Below are 22512 nucleotides of genomic sequence, written 5' to 3'. Positions count from 1 at the left end.
TGAATGAAAATTTGGTGGGCATAATATTTATAATTCCAAATCTATTCCCTTGACACTCTGTATAAAGTGTTCCATCATTTTCTGGCATTTAGTATTATGGAAGAGAGGTATGATTTGTGTTTCTCTGAATGTACCTTATTTCTTCTGCTAGAGTATCTATGATTACTTTTGAAATTTAAAAATTTGTCATGATGTGTCTAGATATAGTTTTTTTCCCATTAACTTTTCTTAGAACTCAGTAACCCTTTTGTTCTCTATTTCTTCTGAAAACTGCTTCTGTACCAACTATTTGGGGACACCTATAATTCGCAAGTCTCCATATTCTTTTACATAACTGGTATTCCTTTAACTGTTTCTTCTGCATTCTCGAAAAATATAAAAAATTTTTCCCCCAGAGCACTGTTAACAGTTTTGCGTTGTCTTCTTTCTCCTACATTCAAGGTGAGTTTTAAAACTGCTCTCTGAATTTCTGTTTCCCTCGTGTTATTTTCTTATTTCAGGTCCCCCATCCCCCTTATATCTTTTTTCTGTGTAAAGTTTTTACCTATTATTCATCTTGGAACAGGGAGCGATCTGATGAGATCAAATTTATACCATGAACAGTGTGGTGTATGGCTCTCTCGGGCTCTGTTCTGTCTACCCGGGAGAACAGTTGCAAGATGATTTGAAAAGAATTATCAGATAAGGGAAGGGTCAGCACAGGAGCAAAAACACTCACACAGGTCCCTTTATAGCATAGCTTTGTTTTCCAGACCCAAACTGAAAATACAAGACTGGTTAACAACTGAGTACCAGGTCATCCTAACCTCTGCGGTTTGTAGAATCCCCTTCTTAGATCTGCTTCTGGGAAACTAGGTGATATACATATCCTCTAAGCTCTTTTACCAAGGACTGTAAAATATCATTAAACACAGCTTTAGAAGACTAAAGTAAAAATTCTTTCCATATTCCAATTGTGTTTCACTTGGACAGAGAACAGATGAAGTAGACCAAAATATATAACATAGTACAACAACACATTTGTATCTAACTTGCTAGAATATAATAGAAATCTGCTCTACTTATCTAAGCTAATGATCAATTTGATCAGGAGAAATATACATCTTCACTTTTTATTTGTATTTCAATTACGTTTGGTTCCATTTTAAGCTCTAAATGAGTACTCAACAAAGGAGTTAACTTCACCAAGACTTACCGGTGTGTAACTATGCACACTTCCAACACTGTTCAAATTAACAGATGCCAAACTCTGATCTGAGAGACTGTTGTTAAGGCTACTGCGTGGGCTATCACTACCATCCTGATCAGTGTTGTACAATGTTACCTACAAGGAAAAGAACAGCAACATTTGAATAAGTAGTTCCTACTATAAAAAGTACTTTTTAAGCAACTCTACAAGAATACAACTAACCTAGTAGATGGAAGGAAAACAAAATGTTATTGGTCTTTCCTTTGGTGTTTACCTACCCCAAATCCATGCTCTACACCGCTCACTCCATGTTCACCATGAAATATTGATAATTTACTTTCAAAATAAAGGATATATCCCATCCAGAGGTACATAAATTCAATTTTCTAAAAGGTATAATTAGTTCATCGACATTTAATAAGAGGGGATTATAACAGATTTTTACTGTTAAATATTTCTATAATGCATAAACTTATTTTTACTCAAGCTTTAAGCAAAATCAGTTTTCTTCTTTCAAAATCTTAGGCATCAAAAAAAAAGAACACAAAAAATAGAATTTAGGCAACATAGTGTTTATAATATTGAAAACTGTAAACTGCCCAACACAATTGCAGAATCACAAATATGTGATCTGATTTTTAAAATAACAATAATATGCTAACATATGCATTAGACATGAAAGAACTATGTATCAAACTGTTAACAATGGTTAACTGGCAGGGGGCTGGGTATTCCTGAAGACTTCTGTCACTGACAGTGTATATTTGTACAATGCTTGAGTATGTTTATAATGTGCATTACCATTTTTAATTAGAAACAACAACAAAAAAGATATTTTTAAAACAGAGAACTAGTCTAAATATCCTTTAAAGTTCCATTCAGATGCTACTACCAATTTTCCTTTCTATGCTCCTACTTTCATGGGAAAAATTAATACTTTTGATTTTATGGTGTAACTAATTTTTATCTAATTTTTATCCACTACTAGACTGTTAGCAACTTGAGTTCCCCAATAAATAATCATAAGCAGCGTAATGTTTTCTACTCAGTATACACATAAAAAATACTTGCTGAATTTAATAACCAATTGAGCTATTAACACCCTTCTGTCTGTGCTGAAAATGGGGTCATGCTCAATGCTCATTTGCCAAAAGAGGCTAAAACCTGGAAAACTAGGCATATATGCCTCAATACTCAAGGCAAAACCAAACTGTCTCACATTCACATCAGCTAGGAACAATTATGTGTCTAGGAACTAATAAGGGAAAAGAGTATAAGGAAAAATGAGAGAAAATAAAACTATGGCAAAGATTTTTCTGGTCAATATTTCCAGTGTAAATTTCATTTTTTAAAAAACTCAACCTTATGGGTTCTTTTTTTTTTTTTTTTTTAATAAATTTATTTATTTATTTATTTTTGGCTGTGTTGGGTCTTCGTTTCTGTGCGAGGGCTTTCTCTAGTTGTGGCAAGTGGGGGCCACTCTTCATCGCGGTGCGCGGGACTCTCACTGTCGCGGCCTCTCTTGTTGCAGAGCACAGGCTCCAGACGCGCAGGCTCAGTAGTTGTGGCTCACGGGCCCAGTTGCTCCGCGGCATGTGGGATCTTCCCAGACCAGGGCTCGAACCCGTGTCCCCTGCATCGGCAGGCAGACTCTCAACCACTGCGCCACCAGGGAAGCCCTTTATGGGTTCTTAAGCAATACAATATCAGCAAATTAGAAGCATCCCATGGTCATTCTGCTGGCTGCTTAGTTACCTATCAGTAACTAAGTTACCTATCAGTTACCTATCAGTACCTATTAGTTACCTATCAGTCAAGTCAGAAATACTTCCCACCATCTTGGACAAATCCTCATAGCTAAGGAGGATAAGATTTTTATTAAAATGTAACATATTATGGAGAGGAAAATACACGAGTTGTTATAGTTTATTAATTATAAAATGGGCATACTCATGGAATCATGTAATCAATAGCAATTCTCAAAACTTTGATCTTAGAACCCTTTTGCAGTCTTAAATATTAAGGAGTCAAGAAGCTTTTGTTTGATATATTTATCAATAACTGGCATATTAGAAATTAAAAAATTTTAAATACTAACCTAAAAATAACTATTACAAACAGAACTATATGTCAACAAAAAAAAATTTTCTCTCAATAAGTAAAGTTAGAAGGGTGCCACTGTTTTACATTTTTGTAAATTTCAAAGCCTGCCTTAACAGGAAACAGCTGGATTCTTATATCTGCTTCTGCATTCCATCTGTTGCAATATGTTGTTTAGGTGGAAGTATAGAAAGAAAACCCAGCATCATATATACATATATATGTGTGTGTGTGTTTGGAAAAAGGAAGCATATTTTAACAGACTTTTCAGATAACTGTGGATAGTCTTTTTTGATACTACACAGAAATATGACAAGTGACAATATTTTAAAGATTAGTTGCAATGTAAAATCTGAAACCATATGAATAAAATTTTCATACTCTTTTACATTATAATCCACTTTCCATCTCGGACTTTGAATGGATCATTTACCCATGCATGATTTTATAACATTATGCATTGGTCATTTGGAAAATATCATTCACTAAGTTATGCAGATCTTCCAAATATTGACATATTTCATTACACAACATCAAAACATCACACTTGTTAACATTACCAATAATCTCATTGGAAAAGTGTGTAAAGACTGTGAAGCTATCAGACTCACTGTGGTGGATATAAGTTTTCCGAACCTGTATGTTTTGCTTAAAAGCTCAAATTTTACCATTGGCAAGAGATACTGTCAATTGTTTTCCTTTAAGTGAGAGGCTTATTTTATTCATTTTCAAGAAAATATCTGCCAAATACCCAAATCTGAATAATAGTGTCTGTTGTTCTTTCAAGTAAAATCAATGCCCCATGAACAAAGTGGCTAGTTCAACACAAATGCTCTTCCTTGAAGCAACCATTGTACCTCGGTATACACAGTTTAAGTGTTTTATGCGTACTTCCCATTTCACCACACAGATTCTTAAAAATGTTTACTCAAAGGTCACAATTTAATAAAATTATTTTTCCTGCATCACCAAGGATATTCTTAACTAGTATTTTTTTTTTTAATCTGAAGGGTGTGTGGTTGTGAAGAATACAATGACTACTAGTACAGTCAGGTGTCACTGCCTTGACTTGTGCTAATGTTTACGTATTATTGCTTTTGCTGCATCTGTGAAAACACAAAAATAAAGGAAAAGGCAAATAGCATTTTAGTATTATCATGGAATCCCCAAAAGGGTACTGGTTACTCAAGTGTCCACAGATCACAGAACCACTGATACAGAACATACCTGCACACCAGAAGGCCCACTCATGAACTCTCCCAATCATCATTCACCAGCCAGTCATTATCCATCCACATATCTCCTGTTACAGGTAACCACATACAGACTTCTACAATTAATGACTGGTTTCATACAACGTATATATATCCTTCTCTGTCCTTTTGCAGTAAATTTAGCTAAAGGATTACGTAAAGCTTTGTTGTGTGTTGCGTTAGCATCGGCTCTTAATCTTTTATTACTTTCTTCATTCCACTTTTTAAAACATATTCTTTTTCATCCAACTGAGAACTTTATCATTTATATTAAGGTCTCAAATCCATCTGAAATTGATTTTTGTGCATGAAAAAAATCTCACTTTTCTATTGATTCAGCACCATTTGTTGAAAGACATCACTGAACTCTGTTCCATAATTCTATGTGTCTATTCTTATGCTAATATTACACTTTCAATTATTGTAGGTTTACTCTTGATATTTGGAAGTATAAATCCTCTAACTTTTATCTTTTTCTTCAACATTTTCTTCAACTACTGTTTACCATTTGGAGTCTCATTTATCTTTCAAAATCAGCTGGTCATTTCCTACTATCTTCCCTCCCCTAAAAAAAGCACTGTGGAATTTTGATTGGGATATTATATCTGTAGATAAACTCAGGAAAAACTGACTTCTTTACAATAATCTTCTCTATGAAATTTATGTATCTAGTTATTTATACACCCTTTGTTCTCTCTCAGTAATTTTTTATAGTTTTGTGAGCAGAGTTCATCTTTCATTTAATCCTAGCTACCTCAGAGAGATTGCAGGTTTGGTTCCAGACCACTGCAATAAAGCAAGTATTGAAATAAAGCAAGTCACACGAATTTTCTGGTCTCCCAGTGCATATAAAAGTTATGTTTACAATGTACTATAGTCTATTAAGGTGCAATAGCATTATGTCTACAGAAACAATGTATATACCTTAATTTAAAAATACTTTATTGGTTAGGAATGCTAACCATCAGCTGACAACACAGGGTTGCCACAAACCTTCAATTTGTAAAAAGCCCAATATTTGGGGAGCGCAATACAGCGAAGCACAATAAAATGAGGTGTCTCTGTATTTGATGTTTTTGAATGCTAATGTAAGTATTATCTTTTAAATTGTATTTTCTAACTGTCCATGACTAATACACAGAAAAATAACTGACTTCTAAAATCCAACACTGATCTAATATTGACACCTTGGTAAAATTCACTTATTAATTCCAAGAGTTTGTCTGTAGATTCTTTTGAATTTTCCATATGAATAATGATGTCTTCTGTGAACGATGGCTTTATTTTTGCCTTCCCAAATTTTAAACTTTTTCTTTTTTCATAACTTTCATTTCTCCTCTCCTTGCCCCAACACTGCTGTCATATATTTTACTTCTATGTGTTATAAACCCACAATGCATTTTTGTAATTTTTGCTTTACACAGTTATCTTTTAAAGAGATTTACATTTTTTTATTTTATTTTATTTTTTTATTTTTTATTTTTTGCGGTACACGGGCCTCTCACTGTTGTGGCCTCTCCCGTTGCGGAGCACAGGCTCCGGACGCGCAGGCTCAGCAGCCTTGGCTCAGGGGCCCAGCCGCTCCGCTGCAATGTGGGATCTTCCCGGACCAGGGCACAAACCCGTGTCCCCTGCATCGGCAGGCAGACCCTCAACCATTGCGCCACCAGGGAAGCCCTTTCTTGCCTACTTTTGGATTAACCAAGGATTTATTATTTTTCCTTACTTGGTAATATTCTTTTTATTCTTGTAGTAACCTAGAGCAGTGGTTCATAAGGTAAGGAACTTGGACCGGTACATGACCAGTATCTGAGAACGTGTCAGAAATGCAATTTTTCAGACCCCAACTTAGACCTAGAGAATCAGAAACTCTCAGGGTAGGGCCCAGTAATCTGGGTTTTAACAAGTCCTCCTAGTTATTCTGATATATGCTGAAGTGTTAAGAATCACTGCCCTAGATTTTACCACATGCCCTTGACTTAGTACTTTTACCACTTCCCATACAATGCAAAGACATTAACTGCAATATATTTCCTAATGCTTTACTCTAGTATTGTCATGTACTTTAACCTGTACAAGTATTTTAGACTCCAAAGCATTGTGTTCTATAACAGCACTGCTATTGTTTTAATCACTCTATACATATTTTTATTTACTGACATACATACTCTTTTGGTGTTCTTCATTCTTTTCTGCACAGGATAATTTTCTTTCTATCTGAAAAATTAACCTCCTTTAATTTTTTAATACTGTTATTCTCTCACATTTTGTTTCTGTAAAAGCCTATTTACTTAACCTTCATTTTTCATAGAAATTCTAATTTTAGAATTCTGGATTGGCAGTTATTTCCTTTCAGCACTACAAAAATTTCATTCTGGTGGTATCTGACTTTTATCATTTCTATTCAGAATTCAGTGTGTTCCTTTGAAGTTGCCTATTATTTTCCTCTGATTTTAAGATAAAAAAAAATCCTTGTTTTTTTAGCAGTTAGACTTTTATTTGCCTGATAAGGTTTTCTTTTAATTAGTCCTTCTTGGGGCTCTCAGAACTTCTTGAATCTGTATTGTGTTATCTTTCATCAGTCTTAGAAAATTAAAATATTGCTTCTTCTCTATTCCCTTTTGCTTCTCTTCTGGAACACTAATGACAAGTTTGTTAGATCTTTTCCCTGTATCCAATTTATCTCTTAAGATTCTCTGAATTTTCCATTCTTTTGTTTTTCAACCTGCATATTTTCTATTGACCTATTTTCTAGTTCACTGATTCTCTCCTCTGCTGTGTCTAATCTGCTGTTAAATCCATCTATTTAATTCTTAATTTCAGTTATTATATTTTTCAGTTCTCTTGATTCTTCCATACAGATTCCAATTCTGATAAATTTTCTATAATTCATCTATTTTCTTCAACATATTAGTCACAGTTATTTAAAAATCAATATCTAGATCACTTGGGGATATGTCTATACTATCTTTCAATCTTGGCATTTAATTATTTGGTCTTGTTTCTTGGAATGTCTGAAAATTCTGACTGAAAGTGAGACCTTACTTATGAAAACTTGCAAAAGCTCGGGTTATGTTATCTTCCAGAAAGGATTTAGTTTTCTTTTGGCAAGTGGAATATTAGCATACCACCCTAATAACAGTTTGAGACTGGTGTTATTTTGATTTGCTCTTACTTATAGAACATAATCTTTCTTAAGTATCAATTTGAAAAACTGGGGTGTGTACCATGGCTCCCTCTTTAAAGAACTACAACTTTTGTCCCCTCCACCTCTGTGAGACTGCTGTATTCTGGCTAGTGAAAAATCCACATGATTTGCCTGTGTCTGAGTTGAAGCACACATAGGTTAGGGATCAGCAAATGCCTTAACTGGATATTGCTTGCAAAAAGTTGAGGTAACTTCTGAGATTCCTCAGGATCTTGGTCCTTAAGCCCCGGCTCTTTGGTAGCCTCATACTCTCATTTTTACATCCCTAGCTCAGTTACTGCTCCAGGTTGTAGCTTTCTGTGCAGCCTCTATGCCATGCACTGAGAAGTGGGAAATGTCCCCAGGGAAAACATGTAGGGCTTATTTCAATGTGCTTCCCTTTTTTCTGAGATCTTTGCTTCTTAAGTCCTGCCTGTCTTTTTCTCCAATGCCTTTCTTTTTTACTGGTGGGCAGGGTGGTAATTTTATATAGATAGGGAGAAGGGTTAATCTGATACTAGCTATTCTATCATATCTGAAAGCAGAAGTCCCAAAACTCCAGCTCCTTTATTTAGTCACTAAGTCCCTGTGTTACTACTTTTTAATTGTTTCCTAATAGCCACAACTGTCTATGTTTAGGCCTCAGTATCTCCTGCTTGGACTATTGCAAAGAGCAGTACTGGATACCTCTGATTCCAAGCCGTCTATTTCACTGGAAATTCTCAAGTCTAGCTGGGTATCATTAGGGATGATTCTTAATAGTACACATTTCTGGGCCCTACCCACAAGGATAAAGTAACTGATTTGGTAGGACTGCAATGGAATCTGGGAATTACTAACACCACCAAACACACGTACACACTAACAACCCCCACCCCTCCCTCAAGTGATTCTGATGGAATCAGTCCATGTATTGCTATTTGGGAAAAATTATCACTTTACACCTCAGTTGCCAGTTTCCTATCTAAATTGGAATTCTGATTAGTAACTCTGATTATAATCTGTCTTCTATCTGCTTATTCATTACCTTTTATAAATACAAAGATACTACGTATATTAGTGCAACTGAGTATGTATACATGTTTGTGTTTATGTGTGTGCACAAGAAAGTAGAAGAGGGAGATTTAAAACAAAAAAAAGAGCAACTGAAAGCAAGAGAGATGGGGAGAGGGTAAAAGCAAGACTGACAGACTGTATGAGTACAAGAGTGAGAAATATTACGGCTTCAAGGTGCTCATCATGGTCTAGTAAGGGAGGAAATAGATGCACAGAACTGAGTTATTTCATGAACCTCCCAGAGCCTTTTTAGGGTTTTGAGATATGACATTAAGAAATTACCTTGTAAAGAAGAGATATTTGTACCCTACTAGGTATCTAATGAGTTAGCACAAAGTTCTGACCCTTGCTTCAATAACAAAAACAAAACAAATACTGCAGCAGACTACCACATACTACACTTCTGGGTATGTACCTAGACTTGAATATCATGAAAGAGGTTGACCACCATTCTAATGGACTCTGAGTTTGTCTGAATTATTTATTTTACTGGATTCTGTTGACGCCCTGGTTATTTGTCAATCTCTTTTTAAATCACATATTTAGAGGGGTAATCAATGATTTTGAAACAAATTGATTCAATAAAATGCTGGACTCAAAAATTCAATGGGATTGGTAGTGTCAAGAATTTAGATTTAATATAGAGCTTCCCAATAAGCATCTTCCAATTTTTCCAGAGAATTATTTATTTACTTCTAACTTGTGTAAAGCTAAAAGCATTGTGGATTCAGCTTTCAAACTGCCATGTATGGTTTGGTCCAATTTATATCATCTTTAAACTCAACCATACAGAAATCTACTGTTACTATAAAAGCAAATTAAATGTATTACTCAATGACATTTCAAAAGTGTTCAAAAAACAGAATTACTTTGTTAGTCACAGTGTTGATTGCCAGAGTTGGAGAGGCACTTCCCGAAATAATACACTCCATTCCCAAAGAATCTGAATCTATGCTATATGGAGTTGAGGCCTAAAATACAAGAACAAAATAAATAATTATTAGCTCATAAAACCACAAACTTTAACACAATTTGAAGTTATTTCATGAAATTCTCCAACATCCAGTTTTGTGCTTTGTTTCTGAAAATAAACTTAAAATCATTACTGAATTCTCTTCTACTATATTTTATTATGCTACTAACCTGATAATCACAAAGTCCATTGGTATGGCTACTCCTTACCAACTCTTTTAACTGGTTGTGGGATAGGTCTGCAAAAATTAGAGATAAACTTCTGTAGTGGAGACGACTAATAATCGGGTAACACTCATTCTCCCCTCTTCTCCCTTTTAGCAATAGATCCCTGTAGTTATCAATGCATCTCTGCCCAGCTAAAGACCACCTTTTCCAGACTCATTTGCAGCTAGCTGTAGCCATGTGATTTAGGTGCAACAAATGGGATGTGAGCAAGAGTGATGTGTGCAACTTCTGGGTCATGTCTTTGAAAGGAACTTGCTTGCCCTCCATCCTCTTTCTCTCTTATTGCAGGCCTGTGACACAGATGTGCTGGTGGTGATCCTGCATAACCAGAAAGCTGAGGGTAATACCCTGGGGAACACTGTAAAGCTAAGATTAGAAGGAAACATCTGAATGACCTTGTGGAACAGAGCTCGTTATCCATCTGACCCACCTCTCAGCTTGGACTTTTACCTAAGAGAGAAATAAATCTCTCTGGTTTAAGCCTCTCAGGTGTGGTTTTCTCTTCCTTTGTCTGTTAATGCAACTGAACAATATCCTAAATAACACAATTTCATATACATTGTTTACAGAGCTAACATGGGTATCAAAAATCAATATAGGTTTTCTACATTTAGAATTCTGGATATAAACTGTGACAACTCCTTTCTCTCTCTCAAAAGAAACAGTAATTTCACTGAAAAACATTTCTAAGGTTGATTTATTTATCACTTAATCCCTTGGCATGAATTTCTCTCATCAGATAATCCAAGAGGGTAGGGAACAGACATCTTGAAAAAAGGGAAAGACAAGGGTCACCCCAAGAAGGGAGAATCTAGTACTTACGTGCTGGGTACACACTGAGAGTTAGGTGAACATGGAAAAGCACTTCAGAAATACAAATGGAAGAACTACAAAGACAGCTCTGTCTATGCCCCAACTTTGGTGTCTGCCAATTTAGCTACAATTTATGCCCCAACTTTGGTGCCAGCTACTTTAGCTAAATTAACACAGAAGATTACTTTAGAAAGCTGCAAATCTCATGTTCCTCTAACTCAACTCAGTCATCTCGTTCCAGACTACTGGTTCACTATCTAATTCTCACTCCTCCCCACTGGTAACAAGAAGCAAGCCTGTGTTGTGTGATTTCATGAAAATTACTCAACCTTTATACTCTTTTCCTCATCTATAAGAGGATTATGCCACTTCCTTTAGAGGTCTGTAAAGAGCATTAATGAAATAATTCATGTAAAGCACTTAGCATAGTACCTGAAATGCACAGCAAGTGCTGGCTTCTATGATGACTACTAACATGTATATACTACTGATGCTGAGAACCTACTGATAGAGAGGAATACTCAATGGTGATTAATGAAAAAGGAGACAGCTTTGGTATGTGGCACTGTATTCCCACAAGGCTAGATTCACAGCTTTAGCTAGAAAATCTTTTAATTAGATATTCTTCATGGACACTAAAAATCTGGTTCAATCAAGAGAATAAAAGACATTCACAGCAAGACAGACAAGATGAAAAGGCAGAGGGTTATGTACCAGATGAAGAAACAAGATAAAACCACAGAAAAAAAACTAAATGAAGTGGAGATAGGCAACCTTCCAGAAAAAGAATTCAGAATAATGATAGTGAAGATAATCCAGGACCTCGGAAAAAGAATGGAGGCAAAGATCGAGAAGAAGCAAGAAATGTTTAACAAAGACCTAGAAGAATTAAAGAACAAACAAACAGAGATGAACAGCACAATAACTGAAACAAAAACTACACTAGAAGGAATCAATAGCAGAATAACTGAGGCATAAGAACGGATAAGTGACCACCTGGAAGACAGAATGGTGGAATTCACTGCGGCGGAACAGAATAAAGAAAAAGAATGAAAAGAAATGAAGACAGCCTAAGAGACCTCTAGGACAACATTAAACACAACAACATTCGCATTATAGGGGTCCCAGAAGGAGAAGAGAGAAAAAAGGACCTGAGAAAATATTTGAAGAGATTATAGTCGAAAACTTCCCTAACATGGGAAAGGAAACAGCCACCCAACTCCTGGAAACGCAGTGAGTCCCACACAGGATAAACCCAAGGAGAAAAATACCGAGACACACAGTAATCAAATGGGCAAAAGTTAAAGACAAAGAAAAATTAATGAAAGCAGCAATGGAAAAACGACAAATAACATACAAGGGAACTCCCATAATGTTAAGAGCTGATTTCTCAGCAGAAACTCTGCAAGCCAGAAGAGAGTGGCATGATATACTTAAAGTGATGAAAGGGAAGAACCTACAACCAAGATTACTCTACCCGGCAAGGATCTCAATCAGATTCAACAGAGAAATCAAAAGCTTTACAGGCAAGCAAAAGCTAAGAGATTTCAGCACCACCAAACCAGCTTTACAACAAACACTGAAGGAACTTCTCTAAGTGGGAAACACAAGAGAAGAAAAGGACCTACAAAAACAAACCCAAAACAATTAAGAAAATTGTAATAGGAACATACACATCAATAATTACCTTAAATGTGAATGGATTAAATGCTCCAACCAAAAGACACAGGCTTGCTGAATGGACACAAAAACAAGACCCATCTATATACTGTCTACAAGAAACCCACTTCAGACCTAGGGACACATACAGACTGAAAGTGAGGGGATGGAAAAAGATATTCCATGCAAATGGAAATCAAAAGAAAGCTGGAGTAGCTATATTTGTATCAGATAAAACAGACTTTAAAATAAAGACTCTGGGCTTCCCTGGTGGCGCAGTGGTTGAGAGTCCACCTGCCGATGCAGGGGACACGGGTTCACGCCCCGGTCCGGGAAGATCCCACATGCCGCGGAGCGGCTGGGCCCGTGAGCCATGGCTGCTGAGCCTGTGCGTCCAGAACCTGTGCTCCACAACGGGAGAGGCCACAACAGTGAGAGGCCCGTGTACCACAAAAAAATAATAATAATAAAAAATAAAGACTGTAACAAAAGACAAGGAAGGACACTACATAATGATCAAGGGATCAATCCAAGAAGAAGATATAACAATTATAAATATATATGCACCCAACACAGGAGCACCTCAATACATAAGGCAACTGCTAACAGCTCTAAAAGAGGAAATTGACAGTAAAACAATAATAGTGGGGGACTTTAACGCCTCACTTACATCAATGGACAGATCATCCAAAATGAAAATAAATAAGGAAACAGAAGCTTTAAATGACACAACAGACCAGATAGATTTGATATTAATAGAACATTCCATCCCAAAACAGCAAATTACACTTTCTTCTCAAGTGCACACGGAACATTCTCCAGGACAGATCACATCTTGGGTCACAAATCAAGCCTCAGTAAATTTAAGAAAATTGAAATCATGTCAAGCATCTTTTCTGACCACAACACTATGAGATTAGAAATGAATTACAAGGAAAAAACACAAACACATGGAGGCTAAACAATACATTACTAAATAACCAAGAGAAGACTGAAGAAATCAAAGAGAAAATCAGATTACCTAGAGACAAATGACAACGAAAACACAATGATCCAAAACCTATGGGATGCAGCAAAAACAGTTCTAAGAGGGAAGTTTATAGCTATACAAGCCTACCTCAAGAAACAAGAAAAATCTCAAATAAACAATCTAATGTTACACCTAAAGGAACTAGAGAAAGAAGAACAAAGAAAACCCGATGTTAGCAGAAGGAAAGAAATCATAAAAATCAGAGCAGAAATAAATGAAATAGAAACAAAGAAAATAGCAAAGATCAATAAAACTAAAAACTGGATCTTTGAGAAGATAAACAAAATTAATAAACCATTAGCCAGACTCATCAAGAAAAAGAGGAAGAGGACTCAAATCAATAAAATTAGAAATGAAAAAGGAGAAGTTACAATGAACACTGCAGAAATACAAAGCATCTTAAGAGACTACTACAAGCAACTCTATGCCAATAAAATGCACAACCTGGAAGAAATGGACAAATTCTTAGAAAGGTATAACCTTCCAAGACTGAACCAGGAAGAAACAGAAAATATGAACAGACCAATCACAAGTAATGAAATTGAAACTGTGATTAAAAATCTTCCAACAAACAAAAGTCCAGGACCAGATGGCTTCACAGGTGAATTCTATCAAACATTTAGAGATGATCTAACACCCCTCCTTCTCAAAGTCTTCCAAAAACTGCAGAGGAAGGAACACTCCCAAACTCATTCTATGAGGCCACCATCACCCTGGTACCAAAACCAGACAAAGATACTACAAAAAAAGGAAATTACAGACCAATATCACTGATGAATATAGATCCAAAAATCTTCAACAAAATACTAGCAAACAGAATCCAACAACACATTAAAAGGATCATACATCACGATCAAGTGGGATTTATCCCAGGGATGCAAGGATTCTTCAATATACGCAAATCACTCAATGTGATACACCATATTAAAAAACTGCAGAATAAAAACCATATGATCATCTCAATAGCTGCTGAAAAGCTTTTGACAAAATTCAACACCCATTTGTGATAAAAACTCTCCAGAAAGCGGGCATAGAGGGAACCTACCTCAACATAATAAAGGCCATATACGACAAACCCACAGCAAACATCGTTCTCAATGGTGAAAAACTGAAAGTATTTCCTCTAAGATCAGGAATGAGACAAGGATGTCCAGTCTCACCACTATTATTCAACATAGTTTTGGAAGTCGTAGCCATGGCAATCAGAGAAGAAAAGGAAATAAAAGGAATACAGATTGGAAAAGAAGAAGTAAAACTGTCACTGTTTGCAGATGACATGATACTATACATAGAGAATCCTAAAAATGCCACCAGAAAACCACTAGAGCTAATCAATGAATTTGGTAAAGTTGCAGGATACAAAATTAATGCACAGAAATCTCTTGCATTCCTATACACTAATGATGAAAAATCTGAAACAGAAATTATGGAAACACTCCCATTTACCATTGAAACAAAAAGAATAAAATACCTAGGAATAAACCTACCTAGCGAGACAGAAGACCTGTATGCAGAAAACTTTAAGACACTGATGAAAGAAATTAAATTGATACCAACAGATGGAGACACATACCATGTTATTGGATTGGAAGAATCAATACTGTGAAAATGACTATACTACCCAAAGCAATCTACAGATTCAAGGCAATCCCTATCAAATTACCAATGGCATTTTTTATGGAACTAGAACAAATCATCTTAAAATTTGTATCAAGACACAAAAAACCCTGAGTAGCCAAAGCAGTCTTGAGGGTAAAAAATGGAGCTGGAGGAATCAGACTCCCTGACTTCAGACTATACTACAAAGCTATAGTAATCAAGACAATATGGTACTGGCACAAAAACAGAAACATAGATCAATGGAACAAGATAGAAAGCCCGGAGATAAAACCACACACCTATGGTCGACTAACTTATGACAAAGGAGGCAACGATATACAATGGAGAAAAGACAGGGTGTTCAGTAAGTGGTGCTGGGAAAACTGGACAACTACATGTAAAAGAAAGAAATTAGAACACTCCCTAACCCCATATACAAAAGTAAACTCAAAATGGATTAAAGACCTAAATGTAAGAGTGGACACTATAAAACTCTTAGAGGAAAACATAGGAAGAACACTCTCTGACATAAATCACAGCAAGATCTTTTTTGATCCACCTCCTAGAGTAATGGAAATAAAAACAAAAATAAACAAATGGGACCTAATGAAACTTCAAAGCTTTTGCACAGCAAAGGAAACCATAAACAAGATGAAAAGACAACCCTCAGAATGGGAGAAAATATTTGCAAACGAATCAACGGACAAAGATTAATCTCCAAAATATATAAACAGCTCATGCAGCTCAATATTAAAGAAACCAACAACCCAATCCAAAAATGGGCAGAAGACCTAAACAGACATTTCTCTAAAGAAGACATACAGATGGCCAAGAAGCACATGAAAAGCTGCTCAACATCACTAACTATTAGAGAAATGCAAATCAAAACTACAATGAGGTATCACCTCACACCAGTTAGAATGGGCATCATCAGAAAATCTACAAACAACAAACGCTGGCGAGGCTGTGGTGGAGAAAAGGGAACCCTCTTGCACTGCTGGTGGGAATGTAAATTGATACAGCCACTATGAAGAACAGTATGGAGGTTCCTTAAAAAACTAAAAATAGAATTACCATATGATCCAGCAATCCCACTACTGGGCATATACCCAGAGAGAACCATAATTCAAAAAGACACATGCACCCCAATGTTCACTGCAGCACTATTTACAATAGCCAGGTCATGGAAGCAATCTAAATGCCCATCGACAGACTAATGGATAAAGAAGTTGTGGTACATATATATATATAATGGAATATTACTCAGCCATAAAAAGGAACGAAATTGAGTCATTTGCTGAGACGTGGATGGATCTATAGACTGTCATACAGAGTGAAGTAAGTCAGAAAGAGAAAAACAAATATCGTATATTAATGCATGTATGTGGAACCTAGAAAAATGGTATAGATGAACCAGTATGCAGGGCAGAAGTTGAGACACAGATATAGAGAACAAACGTATGGACACCAAGGCAGGAAAACCACAGTGGGGTGGGGATGGTGGTGTGCTGAATTGGGCGATTGGGATTGACATGTATACACTGATGTGTATAAAATTGATGACTAATAAGAACCTGCAATATAGAAATACAAACAAAAAAAACAACTAATACTAAACTTTCTTTGGGTTATTTGGATGGAAATATGTTAATATAAATGTTTCAGACATTACATGAAATTTCTAAAAATTTTATATGTTCTGGTATAATGTTTAAGTCATAATTCTAGTTATTACTTTAAGATGTATTCTCAGAAATAACTAAATTTCCTTGTCAATTGCATTATTATGAACTTTCATCAAATCTTTAACCATGGTCATTTTTTTGTGTGTGGTATGTGGGCCTCTCACTGTTGTGGCCTCTCCCATTGCGGAGCACAGGCTCTGGACGCACAGGCTCAGCGGCCATGGCTCACGGGCCCAGCTGCTCTGCAGCATGTGGGATCTTCCCGGACCAGGGCACGAACCTGGGTCCCCTGCATCGGCAGGCGGACTCTCAACCACTGCGCCACCAGGGAAGCCCAACCATGGTCATTTTTAAGTCTTGTCATTTACAGACAGTTCTGGGTGTACACTGATGCTTTTGCAAAAATGTTCCTATAGAAGGGTTTCATCTTCAAAGAATTCATGGAAAAAACTCTGACAAGTACAGGTTTCTGGTAACTGACTATACTGCTGAACTGAATGAATAAGCATTTTCAGAACTCTAATGGAAAACTGATGAATTCATAAAAGTGCTAACAAAAGATCAAGATGAAAAAAATTAATTACATGGGACTGAGTGAACTGATGAGGATGATTATAATTTTTGTGACTTTCTGTTTGAAAAAAAAATAAATCCCAGAAGGACTCAGAGGCAAAAAAATATACAAATCAATTTTCACTGCAAAGTAAAGGAGCTGTTACAGTGGAAGATTACTGGACTGAATGTCCATATTATGACATAGTATGAGTGTGTTTCATGTTTGGTAATTGCAATCATTGTTGCTTTTGTTGTGTTCATCCATTTACAATGCTTGGTGTCAGTTTATTTATCTCTTGTAAAAATAAAATACAGTGTGTGTAAAAGAAAAACCAAAAAAACAAGAGAATAAAGGACATTCTCTTTACATGCACTGATATGCTCAATAGTATGGTATATTTTTATTTGTAGATACACTGATTTCATGTTATTAATAGACAAGTAGCCTGATTAGGAAAGCTAATTTAACTTGGAATCTACAGATCCCAAAACGTATTTGAATAACTGTTATTATTGCAGCCAAAACCCAAATTCTGGACAAAGAAAGTATCAATGAATCTAATCTAGGTGGCATCTCTCAGCTTATGAAAGATCCTTTCTGGAGTTTCCTCATACCTCATGTCAAAATCCTACTCATTTAGTTTCTACTTCCAGAACGGCAGTGTGACACCTACTTTCTGCTGATAACTACCAATTTGGGGTGGGGGAAGCGGTAAGGGACATGGAATGACAACTAGCTGAGGAGTCTGATGGATAAATAAAACAGGCAGATTGTGGAGAGAAGGCAAAATTTGGGAGAGACCTGCTTGAATTTCCTGTTTTGCTGTAGCTTTGTCCCAAGGTCAGGCAGTAGATGCAGAGTATGAGCAGCTAAAATTGTCTTTCTGTCAGTAGGAACTAGGGAAAAAAGCCCAGGTAAACACAACCAGCTACTAAAGAGAGAAAGGAATCCCATAGGGGATAAAGTCAAAAGAGATCCCCTAAAACTGTATATGAAACACCGCAAAAGTCTCAGGCTGACCCCTGAACCATGCATATGCAGATTAGAATAAGGCAGAAGCTTAAAGAATCCAATTGAAATTGGAACCACTGTCCACAGACGGTGAGAGAGAACTTACAGTTTGAGTCTAACATGGTTAACTGCCAGCTAAAATAAAAATACCAATATTCTACAGAAGATTATAACAGAACCCAGAGTCTCTATAACATTCATAATGTCCAGGATACAATCCAAAATTACCTGATATATAAGTAATAGAAAAATGAAACCCATTCTCAAGAGAAAAGATAATCTACAGAAGCCCACCACAAGAAGACTAAGATGTTGGAACTATGAGAAAAGGATTTTAAAGTAGCTATTATAATTATGCTCAGTGATATAAAGGAGAAAAAATCTGAGTGAAAATAACAATAATAGAAATATCAGTGGAGAAATACAAAAAAAAATATGAAAAAGAACAAAATCAAAATTTACCAATGAAAAATATAATATATGACTTTTAAAAGTCAATGGATGGGGCTTCCCTGGTGGCGCAGTGCTTGAGAGTCCGCCTGCCGATGCAGGAGACGCGGGGTCGTGCCCCGTTTCGGGAAGATCCCACATGCCGCGGAGCGGCTGGGCCCGTGAGCCATGGCCGCTGAGCCTGCGCGTCCGGAGCCTGTGCTCCGCAAATGGGAGAGGCCACAACAGTGAGAGGCCCGCATAACGCAAGGAAAAAAAAAAAAAAAAAAAAAAAAAGTCAATGGATGGACTTAATATCAGAATAGAGATTAAAGAGGAAAGAATCAGTGAACTCAAAGGCAGATCAACAGAAATAATCCAATCTAAAAAGCAAAAAGACGGATTCTTTTTAAAAAAGAGAAAGAAAAAAAAAAGCCTCAGAAAGCTATGGGATAATCTCAAAAGGCCTAACATGTATATATGAGTTCCAGAAGGACAGAAAAGAGAGAAAACAGCAGGAAAAAATATGGAAGAAATGATGACTGAACACTTTGGAAATTTACTGAAAGACAAATTTACAGATCCAAGAAGCTCAGTAAACCTCCATCAGGATAAATTAAAAGAAAAATCACACTTGGATATATCATAACTGAACTGTTGAAAAATAAAGGTAGAAAGCAGGTAGAGAATAATGGCATATCACATGAAGAAAAAACATTGATTGGAAAATGACTACATTTCTCATAAAAATAATGGAGGTCATTATACAGTGAATATCGTTGAAATACTGAAAGGAAAAAAAATATCTAGGCTGTATATCTAACAAAAATATTATTTAGGAAGGCACATTTTCAGAAAAGGAAAACTAAGAGAATTTGTTGCCAGGAGATCTACAACATAAGAAAGTTCATTAGGCTAAAGGGAAATTATAGCAGAGGAAAACTTGGACCTTGAGGAATGAAAGCACCAGAAATGGTAAATATCTAGGTAAATTTAAAAGACCATTGTTTTCTCTTAAGTTTTAAAAATCATGTATCTTTATTTAAGGCAAAACTTATAACACTGTCTTCTAAGATTATCAGTATACACAGATGTAATACTATGGGGAATGGTGAGAAAAGGGACAAAGGAGACATATATGATTGGAAGATCTCGACATTTTATATGTACAATATTAACTCTGAATAGACTGCAGAAGGTTAGTAATACATACTGAAATCTCAATATACAAATATAAAAAGAGGTATACCTAAAAAGCCAGTAGATAAGAATACAAAGATATATCCAAACAATCTAAAAGGCAAGAAAGGTGGGAAAAAGGAACTAAAAATACAGTGTTACCAGAAAAACTGGGTTCGCGTCTTGGTGGGTGTAGAGCTAAAAGACACAACCAAGGCAAAGAGTGGGAGAAGGAAGGATTTATTACTTGCAGCAAGTAAGGGGATCTTTCCCAAAGCAGTGTCTCTGCCAACAGCAAAAGTGAAGCAAGTTTTAAGCTAAGGGTACATGCATATTCATGAAGGGGATGGAGGGTGGGGCCAGAGAGTCCAACCTTTACTTGAGTGAAGTCACTTGACTGCAGGGTCAGAAAAAGTCAACATCATCCTCCCTTAGGTTCCAGTTGATCTGGTACTTGAGCACCTGCCAGAGGGGTTTAAATTCTGCAAAAACAGCCCAAGAAAGCACTCGGGCTAGCCTTTGAAATGGAACTGGGAATGTTACAGCTGATTTATTATCTTTGCTATTGTCACTTCTATGACTGGTAACAGTTTGTTCTTTTGTTCTCTTAAAGATAATTATTACTGAGACCTGTTCAAGAGCAAGCATTATGGCCAGGCTTAGATCACAAAATGGCTTGGGCCAAAAATGCTTTTTCTTATGTCAAGAAAGCCATGTCTGGTTCTCTTTCTCTGGGGACCCCCTACCTGCTTATGAGATATCAAACAGAAAACAATATCATTAATTACATTAGGTAGCTAGTCAGACAGGAGGGGGTCCCGCCCCACCCTGGATGGTTCATCTTTCCCTGCCCCACCTGGACACTGGTGATTGGAGCACACCCAGAGTCCTCCCTCTTGTGGTCAAGGACCACCACTAGGTTTCCAGCCATATCAGGACCAAGCAAGATGAAACCACCAGCACAGGTTGGCGCAGGCACACCAAGACCTAAAAGGTGACTCAAGGTAACATAGGGTTCATTATGCTTTATAGGTAATAAATTAGCATTACAGTTTTTGCATCCCCGCCCCCCCACTGTGGGTTTCACTTGGGTGCCTACGAGTAAGCACCTGCGCACTAGGAGAAAAGTGATATAACCTAAAGCTGTCAGTCAAATGATGCAAAACACAGGGAGGAAACACCACTCTAAAAAACCCAACCCTACCCCGTCATGAGGCTGCTTCTCGTTTCCAGACAGCCCGCTTTCATCCTTTCTCAGGAGTGTACTTTCGCTCTACTTAACAACACTCTTGCTACTTAAAACTGTTCTATGCCTTCTCGACTGAATTCTTTCCCTCAAGAAGGGCAAGAACTGAGGAAATCACCCATTCCGCCGGTGACAACTGCATTAATGTTGATGGTCTGAACACTCCAATAAAAAGGCAGAGATTGTCAAAAAGATGTTAAAAAAGCAAGACTAAGCTAAATGCAGCCTACGAGAGTCACAACTTCAAATGAGACTAATAACAGAGCTTCAAGATATATGAAGCAAAAACTAACAATTAAAAATCAGTAAAGAAAAAGAACACGAATCAATTAGTAAATGCCTTGATCTAACTGATATTAGAGAACACTATATTGAACAACTGTAGAACACATATTCAAGTGCACACAGACATTCACCAAGGTACAGCACATGCTGAGTCCCAGCACAAGTCCCAATAAATATGTATAGACTGAAATGAAAAAAAACATTATATTATAAAACAGTAAGATACCTAGGAAAACCCAATATTTGGAATATTTGGAAAAAGTAATTCATGGGTCAGAGAAGACTTAAACGAGAATTTTTTTAATATTTTGAATTAAATGGTAATGAAAATGCAACATACCAAAATCTGTGAGATGCAGTTAAAGCAGTGCTTAGAGGTAAACCTACAGCTTTAAATTCTTATATTACAAAAGAGGAAAGGTCTCAAATCAATTATTGAAGCTGGAAACTGAAGAAGCTAGAAATATTAATAAGAAAAACTAGTAACTAGAAAGAACTAAATGATAAAGATAAAAGTAGAAATAAAACAGAAAACCAACAACAGAAAAAAATTTTTAAAAACCTGGTTCTTTGAAAAGACTAACAAAATCAACAAACCTTTAGCTATACCAAATGAAGAAAAAAAGAGAAAACAAATCATCAATATCAAAAATGAAAGAGGATTTATTACTACAGATTCTATAAATATTAGAAGAGAATATTATGATCCACTTTACACCAATAAGTTCAACAACTTAGATGAAAGGGACAAATTTCTTAAGTATACAATTTACCAAAACTGGAATAAAAAGAGAAAATTTCAACAGTCCCATAACAAATAAATATCAAAAACCTTCCCACATAAAAACAACTTCAGGTCCAGATGAATTTTCTCAAACATTCAAGGACGATATACCGAACTACAGAAACTTTTTCAGAAAAGAGAAGGAAAATGGCCCAACCAATATTATGAGACCAGTACAACCCTAACATTAAAACCTGACAGATACTACTGCAGATGAAAAATATCACCTGCCATATCAGTAAACAAAGGAT

General features: G+C 36.3%; 1 protein-coding gene across 1 annotated transcript in view; it reads right to left on the bottom strand.

Moving 5' to 3' along the window:
* The window catches only part of FOXJ3 (forkhead box J3), a gene marked incomplete at its 5' end in the record, with an annotated part of 112753 nt that overhangs the window by 26734 nt on the left and 63507 nt on the right, over window positions 1-22512 (bottom strand). The window contains 2 exons of the mRNA XM_007453019.1: window positions 1196-1324; window positions 9655-9756. Coding sequence (XP_007453081.1) covers window positions 1196-1324; window positions 9655-9756 — 231 coding nt within the window. The remainder of the gene's footprint in view (window positions 1-1195; window positions 1325-9654; window positions 9757-22512) is intronic.

This window comes from Lipotes vexillifer, unplaced genomic scaffold (genome assembly GCF_000442215.2).
Source record: "Lipotes vexillifer unplaced genomic scaffold, Lipotes_vexillifer_v1.1 scaffold683, whole genome shotgun sequence".
NCBI classification, from domain to species: Eukaryota; Metazoa; Chordata; class Mammalia; order Artiodactyla; family Lipotidae; genus Lipotes; species Lipotes vexillifer.
This window is presented reverse-complemented; position numbering and strand designations above follow the sequence as displayed.